Source organism: Alligator mississippiensis, chromosome 11 (assembly GCF_030867095.1).
Source record: "Alligator mississippiensis isolate rAllMis1 chromosome 11, rAllMis1, whole genome shotgun sequence".
NCBI lineage: Eukaryota > Metazoa > Chordata > Crocodylia > Alligatoridae > Alligator > Alligator mississippiensis.
The window spans coordinates 42125806-42145418 of record NC_081834.1 but is presented as its reverse complement, the minus strand read 5'-3'; the positions used below and the strand labels follow the sequence as shown (position 1 = coordinate 42145418).

The window sequence follows — 19613 nt, the reverse complement described above, 5'->3', positions numbered from 1 at the left end:
AACTAAAACATGGCCAACTTGCCATCTATTCCTAATATGCTGGACCAAGTTCATCCTGAGTGGGATGCAACAGTACTCCACTGTTTGTAGCCCAGGAATGAGGCCATGACTCCTTGTTCCATCATGCACCTGTATCCTGCCATGTCCCACCATCATTCAAATGTGTCCTCGTGGGAATCTCCACTTCTTCCCAGTGCCCAACTCCTGTTGTGGTCACAGTGTATGAGCTCTCATGAGCTTTCTGCCCCCAAAAAGTCTGTGTAGGAGAGCTGATGAGCAGGGCACAGGCCATCAGAGTCCTTCCTTCCTTCACACCAGAAAAATGGGGACCTGTTTCAGGAAAAGAGGAGGCTGGACCCTCCAAGAAGGGAGGCCTGGAGGTCTGGAAGTAGGGAGACCTCAAGACTGAGTTTTCCCTGAGCATCCACATGGGCTTCACTGATACCTTTTCTTTCACTCAGAGGATTAGGATGTAGTGACTCTGCTTTTTCAAACAGGGTTCATTACATTTCCCTAGTGCTCCTAGTTTAAGAGCTTCTCTGTATATGCATTTTGATGTTATCTTCTTCTTTTCCTCTACCAAAGGTCAGCCATCCATCTAATCCCACAGAGAAACCAAGCTGGAACACCTCTTTTCTCTTCCAAGGCAGGGATGGGGCCACCATCTTCTCAGACGATACTGCCCTGGTGATCGAGTACTATCCACACAAACCAAGTGAGTCTTTGGAATTCAACCAGAGACACAGATCCCTTCCACTGGAGCGAGGGGTACAGACAGGTCTAGACTTGGCAAGTTCAGAAACTGAAGCTTAAGCTGGAAGGCACTGGGAGTCTGAAAGAAGGCTGCCTGTCTGAAGATGGCTGTTGTTTGGGAATCCTGGGTGTCTGGTTTTGCTCCTATCTGAAATGGCCTTAAGGTCTTCATGCTACCTATTAATAGTATGCACTTGGTCACCTCTGCCAATGCCTGATTCATGTCAGCAGAAGACTGTTTGAAAGGTGTTAAGTTGGATTTCAGAACTATTATCATGCATTGCGTAGAGTCTCTGGGCCATTGTGCTGCTGGTTGGGCATGATCTTTGCATCATAATGCCACCATTTTGGTAGGCTCAGGGGATAGAGTCCCTGGGCGGTAGCATTGCCAGTTCCTTGGCAGGGGATAGCAGAAAACCCTCATCTCTTCTGTTTTTAAGTATGCTTAATGTGATTGCTTTTCCCAGTGTCAGAAATGGATCCTGAGAACATGTCACAGCCTTTGGGTTACTCTATATTGCCCCTGACCAACCGTGTGTATCGGAAGCTTGTGGCTGAGAGCAACCGGAGTGGGATTCAAGTGGAAAACCTTCTCATCCAGGTAAATGAGACCAATGCCCTGGCACCCTGTTAGAAGGAAGTGTTTGCATAGGGATAAATCAGATAACACCCAGTTTTCTGTTTGACTGTCTGGCTTTGGCCTGTGTAGATGAGAGGCCTCAGAGAGAACAGGGCCAACCAGAAGGAGATCTCATGCACAAGGGAGCCAGGAGGCAGAAGGGAGGAGGTGCATGTATAAAATGATCACAGTCAGGAGAAACATCAAGCTAAGGGGCTTTCTGAGTTCTGTCAACCCACTGGCTTGGATAAGTTGATGCCCTAGGATGGATTTTGTTGGCCTTATTCTTTGTGTTTTTTTCCCCCAGGACACCAACCTGCAGACCACATCTGGTGGTATCCCGACCATTCAAATCAGTTTGCAGCTGGTTGGCTCAGAGGTGAGATAGATAGGGAAGGAACAAAGCAAATGCAGAGACAAGGAGAGTGGGGCTTCATGAGCATAACTGAGGGAAGGAGTTTGCCCTTTATTTCTACAGGGGCCTTCCCTAAGGAGAAAGGGGATTGTTATGGTTAGGGATGAGATCCAAAGCTCAGCACTGTGTCCTCTGGATTGAAGAGCATGTTGGGTCTGACTCCAACTGCCCATGGCCAGGGTTTACTCTTCTTGCTGAGCAGTATTACAATTCACTCCCTTCTTGACTTGTACTCCCAGATATTGCCCTGTCCCCCAACTTGGGACAAAACTGCCCCATTCCCTTAGCAGAAATTGGGGAGGAGGAGAGCAGAGCAATCATGTGGGGTCTGTGCCAATGAAGCTGGCATTGAACAGCATGATGGAAAACAAGCTGCAGAAGTCTGGGTTGCTGCTGTCCTGAAAGCAAGTTACAGCCAGAACAGCCTCAAAATGTATGAGCCCTTCTCTGCCTTTGGTTTGTCTCCCAGAGCATGTAAGGGGAGACAGGGTAGGACAATGTAGATGGGGAGGTTAGAGCTGCTGGGTTTAAGAAGATGGATGGGGTAGAAGGGGAAAAGTGGGGCGACAGAGTAACCTAAATCCCAGGCACCAGCCTTTGGAGAGCATTTCTATAACTGCTGCTGTGCAGCCCACCATGGACAAATCACACCAACACGCACACTTTCCCACTGCATGTCTTGTGTGTACCCTATGTCAATCAGTGCAGGCCATGTGACTTCTGCAGGTGTCTGGCAAAGATGGTTTCACTTCAGGTGAATAGGCTGCACTGAGCAAAGCAACTGAACATTGAAGCCCCATCTCCTCCTTTCCAGTCAGCTGCATGCAGGGGAACTGCTGCAAGTAGCCCCACTCTGCCAGGTGGCCAGGGCTCTGCTCAGGGGGAATAGCTTCTTGCATATCCACAATACTTGCTGCTCTGGTGTTTTCAAGCACAGTTGCTCTCCCATAGTTTCTGCCAGTTCCAGGCTGACCATAGAAAATGAGTTGGAAGTGACATCAGGAGGTTATTTAGTCCAGACCCCTGCCCAAAGCAGGACTATTCCAGCCAAAGCTTTGTTTAGTTAGGTCTTGGAAGACCTCCAAGGGAGGAGCTTCCACCACCTCTCTGGGTAACCTGTTCTCAGAGAGAGTCCTTCCTAATATCCAACCTATTGCTGCTCCTTAGTCTGTCATCTGCCACAATTGAAATGAGAAAGCCAATGCCCAACATGGGGCTTGAACCCAGGACCTTAAGATTAAGAGTCTTATGCTCTACCAACTGAGCTAGCTGGGCTTGTTTAATTACCTGCAGTTTCCACCAACACATTCCAGTCTTGCAAAGCTGCAAGGCTCCTGCCCAGATTTGCTTTGCTGTTTCCTGAAGCTTTGTGCGTATGGTTTGTACTGATAAAAGCAGAGGGTTGACAATGCTCATTGCAAGCAAGCTTCACATGCACATACGTGCATAATTCTGCCAATTGGCCTGGCATCTGCCTTGAATGCCATCCATGATCCAACCCTACTGTACCCAAGCACCTTCCCCTTACTGATGGGATTACTCCCATGCTCCTTACTACTGCAGCTGGTGTTACTATTCCCATTTTACAGGTAGGGAAACAGAGGCACAGATGACTTGTGTGATTCAATCCCTGCTGCACCGGTCTATCAACATCAGAGTTTTGCCAGGGCACCTCACTTGAGACCCTTGAGACTTGTTCTGCTTGTCCTGGGGCCTTGCACTAGCACTACTTGCCACTTGCAATACCTCTCAATTTCAGTCCTGGCCTTCTCCCAGACTCCAGCTCTCTGCTGCCTGCAGGTCCAGCTCCACAGCATCCACTGCTCTTCCTGGGCTGCTTTTGCAACTAGCAGTGTCCTCAGATTGCACGATCATTATTTCTGATGGTGGGCAAGATATCCACTAAGGCCCACAGGTTAACCTCACCTGTGACCTTGTTCACAGGGCTGGAGACTCATTCCATAGGGCCAAGACTGTCCTCACGACCTCCCTGCTAGACCACTTTGCACCCTGTCCCTACAAACATAGCCTGGGGCTTCCTGACTTTGGGGCCCACCGCTCTGCTGCCCCAGGTAAAATCACAGGGAAGAAGTAGCAATCAGGGGCCAGAGTCCTTTTACCCTCCAGGAGCAGAGACTGTCTTCATTGACCCCAAGATCCTTAAATAGCAGGGCTTTGTTTTAGTGATCTGGGAAAGACATTTGCAGGAACTATTGCCTCTAAAATATCAGGTGCACCCAGCACAGCACCCTCATCTTCCCATGCCTTTGTGATGGACCAGCTGAATCCCATCCCTTTATCAGAGTGGGAGTCTTTGATTCATAGATTCACAGATGTTAGGGTCGGAAGGGACCTCAATAGATCATCGAGTCCGACCCCCTGCATAGTCAGGAAAGAGTGCTGGGTCTAGATGACCCCAGCTAGATGGTTATCTAACCTCCTCTTGAAGACCCCCAGGGTAGGGGAGAGCACCACCTCCCTTAGGAGCCCGTTCCAGACCTTGGCCACTTGAACTGTGAAGAAGTTCCTCCTAATGTCCAATCTAAATCTGCTCTCTGCTAGCTTGTGGCCATTGTTTCTTGTAACCCCCGGGGGCGCCTTGGTGAATAAATACTCACCAATTCCCTTCTGTGCCCCCCGTGATGAACACTTGATATGATGCTATATGGATAGTAAAGAACTTGTGGCAGGCCTTAGAAAAGCAGGGGAAAGCAGCTGAACTGAGACAATATTTGCCTTCCTCGTGCATTTGTGGAAACATGCTTTGTGCTATGTAGCTGCCACACCCGAGGCAGGTGTATTTCAATGGCACAGCATTTATAAATGTATGCACCATTTAGGGATTTTTTTATTTTATAAAAGTTAATTGTTGTGGCAAACTTTTTGATTGTCACTCGCGGACATTAAGAGCTTCACAACACCAAGGATGGAAATCTGATCCTCTTGCTCCTAAAGGAGACTCGCCGCTAGTTCTTTGCACCATAGGGCCTATGACACGCAGCTGGACAGTTTGGATTTCAGTCTCTAGAACACGTTAATGTACATACCCACTAGCCCATTTGCTCCAATGATGGCACTGAAATTCTGCACCAGCCTCCCTCTACCCCCCCCCATAATATCCATAAAGTAATTTGGGACAGAACTTAATGCTATTCCTTTTATTTCATTGCGAGCTTTCCCTGGGGAGTTGCACCACGGGGTGATGGCTGGCTGGTGTGGTACTTTGGAGTAATTGCCCAGGGGGTCAGCAAAGAGGGGTCTGTGTGTGATGAATTATTCACAGGGGTGTCACTAAGTGCAGAATTAATCCCTTTCCTTCCAGCTGGCTGCCGCACTAAATTATCACTCCCAGTCATGCGGGAAAATGCTGTGGAATTCATTTAGCTGATTATTGTTTTGATCTGGGAGCTGTAATTTTTTTTTCCCTTTCCTCCTCCCTCCCCCTGCCCTTTCCTCTCCCAGTTTCTCCCCTTCTTGGTAGCACATGGAAGAAGCAAAGGAGTAAACAAAAAACACTAGAGTTAGACCTGGTTCTGGGATTAGGGCCTCCCCCACCCCCGTGCTTCTTCTTTTAAAGGCTTAAAGCAGCAAGAGCAATGCAACATTGCAAATGAATGAATTTTTTGCTCCCAGCATAAAGGAAGGGGAAGGGAGGAGGGTGGGGAGATGTTGGAACCTCTTGGCAGGTTCAGGCAATCTCAGCTTTGATTTCTTTTCTCTGTTAACCCTTCAGAAGCTGTGAGCATGCACCTGAGCTGCCAACTTGGTTGGGGGAGCAGAGGGTGCCAGCAGCCAAAGAGTTAAATGGAATGGAAAAATGATAATAATAGTGCTGCTACAAGTGAGGCGCTGAGCGTTGACAGGGAACAGGCACCGAGCTACTCTGCCCGGTTTCTGGTTTCGTGTTCCCCATAAAACTCAGTCCAGCCCTGCAGCCCTGCCTGCTAGTCCACTAGTCCATTCCTGTCCAGCCCAGCTCTTCTGAGGAGCTCCTATTCTGACCTACAGCTCCCCCTGCACATCTGGGTCCCCACGCAGCTAGGCTTCAGTTCCAACCTGCAATCCCCCCGCTATTCTAATCCAAAACCCTTCCCCTGCATCCAAACCCAGTCCTACCAGTCCGTCCCTGTCCTGAGCTATGCCAATGCACTCTCATTCTGACCTGCGCCTCATCCCTTGCTATTTCAGCATGACGCTGCTGCCTTCCTTTCCCAGCAGACTCTGCTATGGCAGCTCACGTGTGTTTCTCGTGCTATACTGTGCCAGTCTGCCTGGTGGCTTCCTCATGTTGACAAATGTCCCAGAGGGACGAGGAAACTCAGGCCGTCTCTCTCTGATTCCCTTATTGGTATAACAGAACCAAGCCCACTGAAGCTGAAAGGCAACTGTGTTAGCACTCAAGATTCCCCATCTAGCTGCACAGGCAGCTGTCTCCAGCGAGAGCCTGCTTCTCTCAGTGCTGACATGCTGGAGACAATAGCAGACATCAGCCAATTTGCATTTCTCTGGCACTGGGAGCTCAGTGTGGTATTGTGGCCTATCTCTTTGCTGTCCTAGGATGGAAAGGCTGATTGCACTGATCAGTTAGGCTATGATCATGCTTTCAGCTCTCTTTCCTTCCCCCCCCCCCCCCCCCCAAAAGAGCAGGGATGTGCCTCCCAGGAGCTGATCAGAACCTGATGGGCCTGGGTTTTCACATAAGCAGTGGGGGGAAATATTTGGGGGGGGCTGAGCCCCACCTGACCCCCGCCCTTCCCTCCCGTAGGCCAGTGCACATTGGTGCTATACACAGCAGCAGAGGAGTAGCTGCATGCTGAGTGGCATCAAGTGCTGTGGGACAGTGGCACCGTGATGCTGCTGCTGTCACCAGCCACCGCAAAAAGTTTGGGAAGGCCTAAGGCCCGTTAGCTCCGGCCTTCTGCTGCCTGTGGTTTCAGACTTACCAGGTATAGGGCCCGATCCTATAAAGCCCTACTTCCCTTTTAAAAGTGCTTAAGTGCTATCAGCTCCCTTGCAAGGTGGGAGCCAGGGAAAGGAAATAACATATAGTGAGATGACTGACAGCGATAGGCAAGAATTTATTGTGTCATGTTATATGGTTCTGTCAGGGGGCATTAGGCCCTGTAGAGCCCCATCAGGAATGACTTTGGTGTGGGGTGTTATCTTTCAAAAGAAACTCAACTGCTGTGGTGATAGGTGTGTGTTATAAACATTTATTCCCCAACCCAAGCAGGAAGCAGAGTTTTGACTGGCAAAAGAAAGTAGCACCATAGGCGATGTGAACTTTACAAGGGACTTTGCTATGGCCATTGATTGGGAGACCATTTAGACATGCATGGAATGGGAAGCAGTATATAACCCACTGGATAGAGAAGAGCCATCTGCCCATCCCTGAGCCTTTACTGTTAGAGGTGAATGAAACCCCATGGTCAGATTTGAACATTTTCTCTCAAACTCTTAATAAGTTAACCTCAGGAAAAGCCCATCCCTCCCTACTCTCTGCCTCTGCCTTCTACTTTACTCTTCCTTTCGCTTCTTGCTTCTTTACAAATAATCAGGCAGAGCAAGCACAGCTGTAAGTAATGGAACTGCTGAGAGGCCAGGGTTACATGTTGTGGTTTTGCTGTTCACCCCCAGCCACCAGTTCCACACTGAGACCTTGTCCACAGAGAAAGTTGCCCCTGTCTCTACCAATCTGTTCTAATATACCAGTATATCTAAACCAGTGCAAACCGGTGTATGGACACTCCAATACCAGTCTGAGGTTTTTTTTTCCAGTTTAGCTTAAATCAGGGGTGTTCTACCCTTTGGTCCCACAGGCCAGATGAACGGCACGGGGCATTGAGCACTCCTGGATTAAGCTAACCTGAAACAAGCCTCTCCTAAACTAAAACAAAAGCACACAAACATGGTTTAACTGTAACCACTTCTAAATCCATTTCAATTCAACTAGTGCAACTTTTCTGTGTGGACAAGGCCTTACTTTTTGGAGCCATCACCAGTATAGGCATGACCCTCAGACTTCAGTTCCACTCCTTTTACTATCTCCCCAGCCTTCCATAGCACTCCATCTCCTTCCTTACTTACCTTTGCCATGATTTCCCCCTCATTTCTCTCCCCCTTCCCTTCTCTACCCTTTGTTTGCCTAATTTCCACCTATTTACATCCTCCCTGACATCCTGTCACACTTTGAGCTTCTTTCATTCCCTGCAGATCTTAGAACAATAGAGACTCCCTATACCTGAAGATGGGTACTTGTGCTCGAAAACTTGCAAAGACCTTTTTTCTAACTACTCAGCTGGTCTAATAAAAAATATCACATCTACCCAAAGAAGCCTGTCTGCCCACATATGCTAGCACTCAGCTGGGTGGACTTCCCTAAGCCACAAGCACTAGCTCACTGAAATCGCACTAGTGTGCACAGTCTTTTTTTGCATGGGTCCTTCTCTTGCCCTCCTTGTTGGGGCTGATGTCCCAGCCAGTGTGCATGACATCAAAGCTGATTCATGTGTGCAGTGTAATAGAGAATAAGCTTCTGTTCATCTTCTGACTCAGTTAGGAAACCTCTTTGATTCTTCCCTGATTTTGCTTCTCAGATCTAGCCCCTTCTGGCTATCAGCTTGCCTCTCAGAGTACAGCTGCCACAAAGAGACACTTGATGACAAGAGGTCATTCCTCTACTGGAATCCAGGGCCAGCACTTCCTAGTATTCAGTGTCTCCCCATCCCCTCAGGAGACAAAAACAGTGCATTAGAGTAACTCATCCAAATTAACAACAAATAATGGCACCAAGTAACTTCCCCTTCTCCAGGGATCCTTCCTCTCATAACAGTGAAGCCCCTGCCCAACCATTCATAACAAATCACACTCACTTTTCCCATAAGTTTACAGACAAGTTTCACAAGTTTCTTCCTGCAACCAATGGACCAGTGCTTAGCACGGGACTTAAAGGACTGGGATTCAGTTTCCTGCTGTACACAGATTTTCCACCTAACTTCAGGCATGTCACTTTGGAATAACTCCTATTCTACCTTCTTATGCTTTGTTCAGCACTGGCGAGGCCTCACCTGGAGTACTGTGTCCAGTTTTGGGCCCCACACTTCAAGAAGGCTGTGGGCAGATGGGAAAGAGTCTAGTGGAGAATGACAAAAATAGCTAGAGGCCTGGGGAGCATGACTTAGGAGGAAAGGCTGGAAGAATTAGGGTTATTCAGTTTGGACAGGAGAAGACGGGTGGGGGATTTGATAGCAGTCTGCAATACCTAAAGGGTGAGTATAGGGAGGATGGAGATGGGCTTTTATCTGCAGCTGTAGGGGACAGGACCAGGAGCAATGGCCTCAAATTGCAGCTGACAAAATCTAGGATTGAGATTAGGAAGACTTTTCTGACTTTGAGGAAGGTGGTCAGGCATTGGAACAAGCTACACAGAGAAGTTGTGGAATCTCCATCCCTGGCAATTTTCAAGAGCTGGCTGGACAAACCCTTGGCTGGGATGGTTTGGTGAGGGATGATCCTGCCTCTAGCAGAGGGTTGGACTAGATGACCTCATGAGGTCCTTTCCAGGCCTTCTTTCCTACTCTGATCTTGTGAGGCATCTAAATGCGATGCTAAGCAGAGAAGAGGAGAAGGACCCGCTCGGTGTTTGTCTTATTGGCTTTTCAGGGACTCAAATAGGGTTGAACAGGATTCAGCTTCAGTTCTTAAATATCTAAGCACCACTTACTGGTATACACTTAATAAATGGAATAGGATCTGGCTTTCAGCCTCTTAGTTCCTTGTCCCTAAAATGGGAATAGTATCAGGAGGACTGTGTGGATAAATGCATTCATATTTGAGAGGTACTCCAAAGCAACATTAGCAGGGCTCATATAAGTCATGAACCACTTCACTCAGAGACCGTCTGACCATTTCCCTGTGCACCACCCTCCTGCCCTGGCACTGGGGAAGATGCTTTTCCTCCTTGGTGTGCCAGTCACCTAAGTCCTGTCTATAGTAGAGCAGATCCTGACTGCTCTTTACTGCTGGTGTAACTGCACTGAGCTAATTACCCAGAGCTGCAGCTAGCAGATGATGAAGTTAAGGCTTGAGTATTGGTTCTCTCACTTCCTTATCTCTGTGACATGAGCTGGGACAAAGTAACGCTAATAAGTTTGTCTTCAGACCCTCTTATAACAGAGAAGTTCAGGGGGGTTGGACTGGGTGATCTGTAAGGTCCCTTCCAGCCCCTAACATCTATGAAACTGTGAAGTTGCATAGCTCCCTTCAGACTGACACACACACCAAAATACAAGCTTGGGCTATTGTAAGAAATGGAACATCTTTTATTTGCCCCCTTAAAAGACCTGATGGTGGGGTCAGATAGCTAGTTTCATGAGTCCCTCCCTTCCACTCCTCAGCACTGTCTCTCTCCCCTTCCCCACTCTGAACTAATAGCATCTAGCCACTATTTAATGACTCTCTCAAGCCAAATGGCAGGAGAGAAGAGATTCACCAAGCAAATCTTCCTCTTTATGTCTTGCCTCTTCAGAACAGTTTTATGTGGAAAGCTATAAATTTACAGCTCAGCAAGCTTGTTCAATCAGGAACATCTGCATTCGACAAAATACCGGGGGTCTGGCATTCTGCTGGCATAAATTAGTGTAGCTCTACTGACTTCAGCGCTTCTATGCTGTCTTACAACAGGCCAAGATATAACCGCCTTTATATATTGCTTGAATATGTGTACATTGTGGTGGCAGACTAGCCCACCTCAGGGTTTGAATACAGGAATAGTAATTTCAAGAGGTGATTGTGTTCAAAAAGAAGACTCTTACCTCATTTCCACAAAGTACCAGGGTTTTCTAAGTATTTCAGGTGCTCAGGAAACAAAATTTCAGTCCTGAAGGAAAGTCTGACGTTTGATTTCTTCCTAAATCAGGGCAAAACAAAAGAGAGATCTTTGAATGTTTCTTTACATTTAGTTCAGTTCAATGATCAAAAAGGCACTGTCAAAAATGATACACTTTGACCTTATCAAAACAAAACTTGGTAATTTCTCATGGAAAAATTCAGTTAAATTCATATGTTCCAAAAACATCTTTTAATATAGTTAAATCAGTATTTTCTGTTGGGAAACTGTCCTGTCAGAAATTTTCTCAGTCACCTTAACCCCAGTACAGTCTCTGAGTGAAGTGGTTCATGACTTGTATGAGCCCTGCTAATGTTGCTTTGGAGTAGCTCTCAAATATGAATGCATTTATCCACACAATCCTCCTGATACTATTCCCATTTTAGGGACAAGGAACTAAGAGGCTGAAAGCCAGATCCTATTCCATTTATTAAGTATATACCAGTAAGTGGTGCTTAGCTATTTAGGCACTGAAGCTGGATCCTGTTCAACCCTATTTGCACAGTACAGTGCTTTGGTTCAGGATTGATTGAACCAGCATTAGTTCAGTTCCTGACACCCTTAAGAAATGATCCACATGGCTTTTGGAAAAGAAAAGCACATTGAAAATATCAATATCCTTACTGTTGTGATACAACTTATTAAGGAAAATATGCCAATGAGCATAGACAAAGCATTTTGTTTGCTTTGTAATGAATTTATTCACTAATCCAGCACCCGATTTGCGTTTTATTTTGAAATGACTGTCTGGATGCAAGACGGTGGTCTTATGCTGATTGTATTCAGTTGAATCATTTCCTGCCTCTGACACAGACTCCCTCTGTGACCTGGGGTAACTCACTTAAGATGATATTTTTCAAGGCACTCGCTGTTGGCCCACTGCTATTCCAGTGCATAAAAGTGGGAGTTTTATCACTGACTTGAATGGGAGAAGAATTAGACAAACACTGAACATTTCTGACACAACGTCTGTCTTTTTGCAGTTCTCCGAACAGGCCTACATAATGTTGATTCCACTTTCCCCGCCTTTTATCAGTCTGTCTATTTAGAGTACAAGTTCATCCTTTCTTACTGCGTGTCTCATATTAACCCTCTAGGAAGGCTGTGATCTCAGTTGTGGGGGCTGTAGTATTTATTCAGTAGTGCTACTGTACTGCAGTGAGTAAATAATAGTGATCTTGCCGTTCTACAGTGATACAACTAGAAGCAGGGGGGAGGAAGAAATATTATTTTCTTTTTCCAGGATAATTAAAGTCAACAGGCTGGATGCCTCATTGCCTGGATATCCTTAATTTATGCCATTTAAAAAAACATAAAGGCAGATCTTCTACTGATGTAAACTGTCACTGAGCCATTGTGCTGTGACAGTTTATGCTAGCTGAAGATTTACTCCAAAACAATCCAAGAAATGAACCTTCTTTGAATTAGAAATTGGCAGGGAAAAAATCTCGCCATTGTTTTTATCCTGCCTTACCAAGTATACACCTTTTAACCAAGTCTCACGATTTTTCAAATATCAAGGGCTCTGGGCTGATCAGATATATGCATATCTTCATCTCAAAGCCAAATTTAACAGCCACCTTCTGTAACTCCTTTTGAGTGACAAGCATCAAAATGCTGTGCAGGAGGGTGACAGTATTAATTAATCAGAAGATACAAAATCTGGCAAAGAAAAGCCTCTTACAGGAAGGGTAACATCTTTTTTCAGTTTGTATTTGTTTCTGTAGGCCAAGAAGTCTCTCTGGGTAGTTTAATCAAACAAGTGGAGAGGATTTATGCTGAGTGAAATCCTGACCTCAGTGAAGTCAGCAGCAAAACTCCCTTTGCCCTTGACAAATCTAAGGTTTTCACTCTTTGATTGTAATGACAGATACATGCCCACCTCCCCTGGACTGCTCTGAGAATGAAAACCGATGTCTGTCTATCTGTAGTATCAGTGCTTGACTTGGGGTTTTTTTTATCCATCTGTGTTCAGAGTGAGGGAGATTAACTGAGTAAATATTGTCAAAGGAAATGAAATGCCGGTGAATGAATGGGACAGATTCAGGGGCTCCCTCATTCTTCTCTCAGATTTCCACCTGCCATAATCCCAGTGCTGCTGTGCTAGACACCGCCCCCCCTCCTCCCAAACACACCAATGCAGTTATCGCAGTGGAAATTACATAAGAGCGATAGAATTGCTGCTGAATGGGAACGAATTTGGCTGGACTCGCTTTGTTAGATGGCTAATGAGTGGGATAGAGCAGAGCAAAGAGACAGAGAGAGAAGGGGGGAAAAAAATGAATGTCTTTGTTAAAGAGAATTTGTCAGCTTCCGCCTGCGATTCCCTGGGGAGCATTCAGGGAAGAGCTAATTGAATTAAGAACATGTGCACTTCTGCTAGCAAACGCTCTTTATCTCCGTCCAGTGAAGATGGCAGGCAAAGAGATGGGATTCATGGTAATTTCAGCACAGTGGATAGCAGCTGTATCTGCTGGGCCCTTGTAATTGCAAAGGAACATGATAAACTGTTGCATTTTGCATGATCCCATCCCCCGGGGAGGGTGGGTGGAGGGATTGGGGTTGGGGAGGCATTTCCACTTGGCAGTACACTGCCTCCTTTCTTTGATGCCAGAGGAGGTCAAGGCCCTCAGCTTAATGAAATGCACCAGCGCAGAGGACAGCATCTGATGGCGTTAATGAGGCAGCCATTGGTACGGTCGCAAGGGCGCCTTCAGAGCAGCTTGGAAAGTTCCTTGTTCTGTATGTCGTCCCCCTCCTCCCCTGCTGGCAGCGACAGCTTCAGGGAATAGAGGAAGAAAAGGCACTCAGGCCAAAGGCTGCAGACGTGCCTCGCTTTGTTGCCTTCGGAGACGGCTCCTCATTATGGCGCTAACAAGGCAATGCCGGCCACAGTCACGGAACAGGATGGAGCAAGGGCCATTTCGCCACTTCCCATCACGGATGGCAATTTGGAGAGTTAAAGGCACCTGATGACTTGGGCCGAGCTAAATGAGGAGACCATCTGCAAGGTGCACGCCCAATAAAGAGCACACGGGCAATGATGCCTCTTTGGGACAAGATTATTGGAGCAAAGAGTTGCCTGCTTCAGTCTTTCCCTCCTGACAGTCTCTCCTTCCTCATTTAAGAGCTCTCTGCCTTTTTCCCATATTATTGGGCCTCTAGTGAAGGCTGCTGATATCAACCAGAGGACTGAGCCCTGAAATCAGTCCTGTATCAGCAAAGGAGTGACCCCAAAGGTGAAAGAGGGTTATCCATATATCTTTGACTCTCATTAGCACAAGCCCTTAGGGATGTGAACAACAGCTGGATAGGATTTAGGCCTCTAGTCTTGGTGAGGGGGAACCTGCCATTGTCAATGGTCTGAATTGCTGAGGAAGCCACAGGATTGAATGCTCAGAGGTACTTGTGGCCCCTGTGTACCAGCACTGCTACTCAGTGGCCAACCTGGTCCACAGCCTTCCAGTCAGCATGGTGGTCTTTGTCTTCTGCATGGCACATGGTGACATGAGCGCCACATCCAGACAATTCCAAAATGTCCCAGAATGTCTTGGTGTCCTTGTCCAGAGCCTCACTGATTTGGGATAATATTGGGAGAAAATGAGAGGCCAATAGGGAGCCTCTGGCACCAGTTTAGCAACACTACAGCTTCCAAGCTAATCTGTAATTGTCTATAGATCAGCACCAATGTAACAACACTCCTATCTCAGCTCTGCCTCCCTTCCCAATAGATGGGTGACAGAGGCTGACTGACTTGTCTCCCAGATAGAAGGCAGGGGGAAGGGAGATGTGTGGATAGCTCTGGATTGCACATTGGCTCATAGCAGAGAGAGGGCACACAGATCCCCCGGCAGGAAGGAGACTGAAGGGCCTGGTAAGGAGAGGCCGTCAGTAAAAGAGGGTGAAATAGTCCTGGTGAAGAGGGGATGGACAGGCACAGGAGGCCTCTGCTATGGGCAAGGGGTTTGGCCTGCAGGAGCTATGAATGTGATGCCTTATGAGGAAGCCCCTGCTTTTAGACACCATTAGCAGCCATGGCTGCTGTTTATTCCAGTGAAACTGTTCTGACCCTCAAGGTCTAAGATAGCAAAATAAGTTATGGTCACACTCAGCAACCCTTCAGCCTGTAATCTTGAAGAGCCAGGGGCATGGGAGGAACTGTTTGCTGCAGCAAGCAGGGTCCCTGAAGGCCATAAAGAGCAGAGTCCTCAGGTAAACTAGTCCTTGGGAAGGACTAGTTTAGCTAGGCAGAGAGCATGGAGGTTGTAATTAGTTGGGTATATGCTGCAGATCACAACTGTGCCCCTAAGCCCGTTCACAGAAACAGACTGTCCTAACCATGACTCCTCTTCCAAGGCTCCAGCAAGGACTCTGTGGACACCACAGTTTATTTCATTATATCCAACTTCCCTGGCTAATCAGATTAGATAGCAGTCTATAAAACCCAGGCTGGTCAGGGAGGGGAAGGCAGAGCTGAGGAGCTGGAAACAAAGGAAAGAAAAATCACATTACTGCCCCAAATTAGCATCTGACTCAGGCCTTGGTGCTGCTTGCTGAGTGAGCAGTTGGCCTGGCTCCAGCAATCTGAGCCATGTCGATCCTGTCTCAAAGGCTGTTGTACCAGGAGTGCCCATGGGAATGGGTGGCAAAGGGTGGTTGAGCATTATTGAACAAGTGCCTAGGAAACACTTTGAAAACCCGGGCTCTTGGGGCTTAATGCATCCCTCGCAGAAGATAAGCAGAAGTTTCTCATTTGCTCCTAAAGGCTTTAGATCCAGACCACAGATAGGGCATCAGCATCCTGCTACTCTTCCCTGCCCTTCTGTGCCACCCCACTTTGAAGGATAGCAAAACCCTTGCCTGATATGAAATACACCATCCCTTGCCTGGCATCTCAGGGTAGTATTGCTATCCGCACTGGACAGATGGCAAACCTAAGGTGCAACCATGTCAGGTGACTTACCTGCAGTCATAAAGCCAATGTGAAACTGAGTCAGAAGTGTTGGTCCCAACCCCCTGCCATCACCACTAGAACCCATCCACTCCCGACAAATTCCTGATAATTAGGGACCAGTGTGATACTTCAGAGTGGTTGAATGAAATGAGTCCTTCATGACGAGCCACCACAGAACTCCCTGCAGAGACTACTATGGTACCTGATGTTCCCTCTACCAGCCAGTCTGAAGAGGGAAGTCCTAAGCATACAAAAGAAAGGGAAAATCCTGGTTTTTCTCCTTCATTCTCCTCAAAAACCTTTTATCTCATTGTCTGGGAGGATGGTCCCATAGTTAGTGGCATAACTTATGACTTTGCAGGCCTAGGTTCAATTTCCTGTTGCATTGTAGTCACAGGCAAGTAACTTTCTGTGCCTCAGTTCTCCATCTCTGGAATGGGGTTAGTGGTATGTAGCTCACAGGGGTAATGGGAGGATCCATTCAAGACTGTGAGGTGCTTAGATATTGCAGGTAAAGAGGGCTGTGTGTGTACAGAGGCTGTCCCTCCACTGAATATAAGCTAGACTTCATTCCCACATCACCAATTCCCATGGTTTTCTCCCAATACCATGCCTACCTACTTGCCTGAGCCTCCTTTGTTGAGAAGGTGTTTCAGGGATGGGAGCCACATTTCACACACAAATTCAGCCCTCCTGCTCCTTCTCTTAGATTGAGTATACAGTGACAATCATCCAAAGGGTTGCTTTCTGCCCAGACTTCTCTCTCATATAGTCGAAAACTATCGGTCTCACAATGGAACGGACAGAATAGAAGCTGGTTCCCTTTCCCACCACTCTATCCACAACAAGGTTGATGGGATGAAAAAGTAACACAAGTATACTGTGATCAAAGTGGTGGGGCAGGATGTTGAACAAGTCCAGGGACAGATCTGGTGAGAAAGAAGGTTTCAGATATATATAGAATGACTCTGCTTTGAATTCAGAGTCTTAGGGGGCTGCAACCCTGCCATAATATAGCACAATTGTTACAGCATTATCCTCATTGTACCAATCGGAAATGATGACTACAGAGGTGAAGTGCAAGTCTATCAGAGCCATGATTTAGACCCAAATCTTCCCAAGTTTTGCTGTCTTGTGCCTTGGTCACCCCAGGAGCCCTCCCTCCTCTCTTGTTGTCTAGCCCTCATCAGGCCTGATTTTCCAAGCCACTTCTCATTGATTCCTGCTGGGCTTGCCATTGCTGCACCTCTGAAATCAGGTCCATGGTGTCTGCAATTTTCAACTTGGAAAGACAAAGAAGAGCAGACTTTCCACAGCCTAATTTTTATGATCCCATGTCTGATTTATGTGTACAATTATCACTGCTGGGTGCCCATCACAGTACTGGAACATATAAGTTAAGTACAGAATTGTTCACTTACTGCTGCAGGGAGCTAGGAGCTTTTGTCAAATGGAAAATCAGGTGCTCAGGTCTTCAATTCTAGGAAACAGATATGGTGTAGACCAGGGTCATTCAGAATCTAACCCTGTAGGTTTAGTCAGCTCCAAGGCATTGCATACATCCAAGATCTCAGGCTTTGTCCATCTAAGTTGAATTGTTTTTCTTTGCAGAGACCAGATGTATTTTTAACTCCATCCAATACCAGCACCCTTCCTAGCCTGAATTCCTCAGTCTTGGAGAAGCTTGGGAACATCAAGGAGCCCTGGACGCAAGCTTCCCTGATGCAACTGGAAGAGGTAGGAATTTCTCTCTACTGGTTACTGCACAGGAATCTGGATACCAAAGACATTGCACTGGTGTTTTATTGGCCAAAAAGGTCTTCTCAGATATGGTTTGAGTTTGGATGCAGAGAGGTCTGAACTTCTGGCCCACTAAGGAGATCATAAAATGACAGATTTCTCTTCCCTAGAGATCCAGTTGGAAGTTAATTGCCCCCCCTTTCCTTTTTCTGTCTAAAGTATAAATGACTTCCACACCAGTGAAAGCACAAGTAGCTATAGTTTGCACTGACATAATCCCCCTTTTCATGGGATCTCACGGCATTTTAAAAAGGCGGAGAAATAGCCTTATCCCTAATCTGGAGGTAGGGAAACCTGAGGGCTCCTATACACATGCAGGGATCTGGCTCCAATGTGCTGGAAATCCAAAACATTGGAGAAGATTCAATTAATCAAGTCTGCTGGAGTGCAGAAATTAATGCGCTCCAGCAGAATCTAGTGTCACGTGTATTGGTGTCACCATGCTGAAAAATGGCAGCAGAGCACTTTGAACTAAAGTTCGTTCTACAAGCTTTAATTCAGAGCGCCCTGCTGCCATTTTTGTGCATGGGGGATGCTGATACATGTGATGCTCAGGGGCTTTTAATTAGTGTGGCTTGCTAATGAAAGCACCACCCCCATACCTTCCGGAACATGTGTAAAAATGCCCTGAGATGCTGGCACTTGACCCTTGGCCATGCAATAGCAGACTTGGGAGTAGACCACTGGTCTCTGGGCTCCAAATACCATGTGCTACATCCATTGGAGAATAGTGCTTCTTCCTCTGTAGCACCCTGTACCTGTGACTTTGAATCTCAGTGTTTTCCACTGAGCAGGGTCTTGTTTGCTTTGTTCTCTAGCTGAAGGACCTTCCTTTCTGGGCCATAATGGTTAGTTATGATGTTTCTTGGCTCTTAGTGCTGGTCACCACCAGAGGCAGAATACTACATAAAATGGGCCTTGGGTCTGAGCCAACTGGGAAGTTTGCATTCTTTGGAGGGACAAACGTTTCCTCTTCATCAGGTTTGATCCACTTGGAGCCATTAGATATGTGTGATTTTTCCCAGATCTAGCCCAGGATGAATCAGGGAGTTGCTCTGGGAACCCATAAGATGTATGGGAATAGGATGCCCGGCTACCAGAGTGTTCCTGGCTTCCATGTGCCAGCCTGTGTAGGAGCAGAATGGCCCAGGTGCCACCATGGAGAGACAAGGCACAGGAAAGAGGGGGAGGGAGTCATCCAGAAAGTACAATGTGCCTAGTTGGTTGGGTGCAGATGGAACCCAGTGAAATCCTGGGCACTTGATGTCGTCGTAACATGAAAGCTCTGGCAAAGGGTGAAGCTCCAGCCATGACTGGGCACTGAAGCTTTATTTTACCATAATCTTGTGTGACCTTGGGCAAACCACTTAGCCTCTCCGTTCCTCAGTTTACCTTCTGTACAGTGAGGATAATACCACTGTCCTCCCTCAAGCGGGTTTTGGAAGTATAAATATGTTAAATACAGAGGGGAACTCAAGTCCAGCAGCGATGGAGTCCATGATAGGAAGATCTCGGATCCTTGTGGTTCTGAGACTCAAGGATAAAGTTTCTCCTGGTGTCCAAGGGGATTGGGTGGAAGAAGGATACTCTCAGTAGCTTGTGTTGTAGTAAACAACGAGGACCGAGAGATGCAAGTTCGCTCCTTGGGCTGGCGTTCTCTCCGGTGATGAGGGCACTGCTAAAACTGTGCGGTCCTTCCATGGAGAGAGAAAAAGGAAATCCAGTTTATTTCACTCCTTGGCCAACCAGTTACACCTCAGCAATCAAGAGGTTCCCGTCCAGTCTTCCCCCATGGGTTGGCATCTGCAATACATGGGATTGGTGGGGGCAAGGCAGTACATCAACAGGTATTGTACCAGCCCGTATGAGGAAGAAGGACCATGAAAAATACAAGATTTGGGTGAGCTTGCCTAGAGTCAGAAGGAACATGAATGCCAGCCCAGCTGGCGATCAGTAGTTATCATTTGTGTTATGGTACCACCAGGAGGTCAGCACTTCCGCTGCTATACAAAATCAACAATGAGAAGATCCCCAGGGAACTTATGGTCGAAGATGATGGGCAACAAGCAGAGGTAACAAAGAGAGGGTAGAAGCCTATTATAAGATGTAAAACCAAAGTCCTGAGCTCTTGGGTCACCAAAAATCTCTAAGCACTTTTCATAAGAGCTAGACTGTTAACGTCCTG

General features: G+C 47.0%; 1 protein-coding gene and 1 non-coding gene across 2 annotated transcripts in view; one reads left to right on the top strand and one right to left on the bottom strand.

Moving 5' to 3' along the window:
- Window positions 1–19613, top strand: part of CCDC33 (coiled-coil domain containing 33) — a 199409-nt gene that overhangs the window by 109246 nt on the left and 70550 nt on the right. The window contains exons 10-13 of the mRNA XM_019477767.2: window positions 586–715; window positions 1221–1354; window positions 1680–1751; window positions 17240–17365. Coding sequence (XP_019333312.1) covers window positions 586–715; window positions 1221–1354; window positions 1680–1751; window positions 17240–17365 — 462 coding nt within the window. The remainder of the gene's footprint in view (window positions 1–585; window positions 716–1220; window positions 1355–1679; window positions 1752–17239; window positions 17366–19613) is intronic.
- TRNAK-CUU (transfer RNA lysine (anticodon CUU)) lies at window positions 2990–3062 on the bottom strand. The gene has a single exon. It is a non-coding gene; the product is annotated as a tRNA-Lys (tRNA).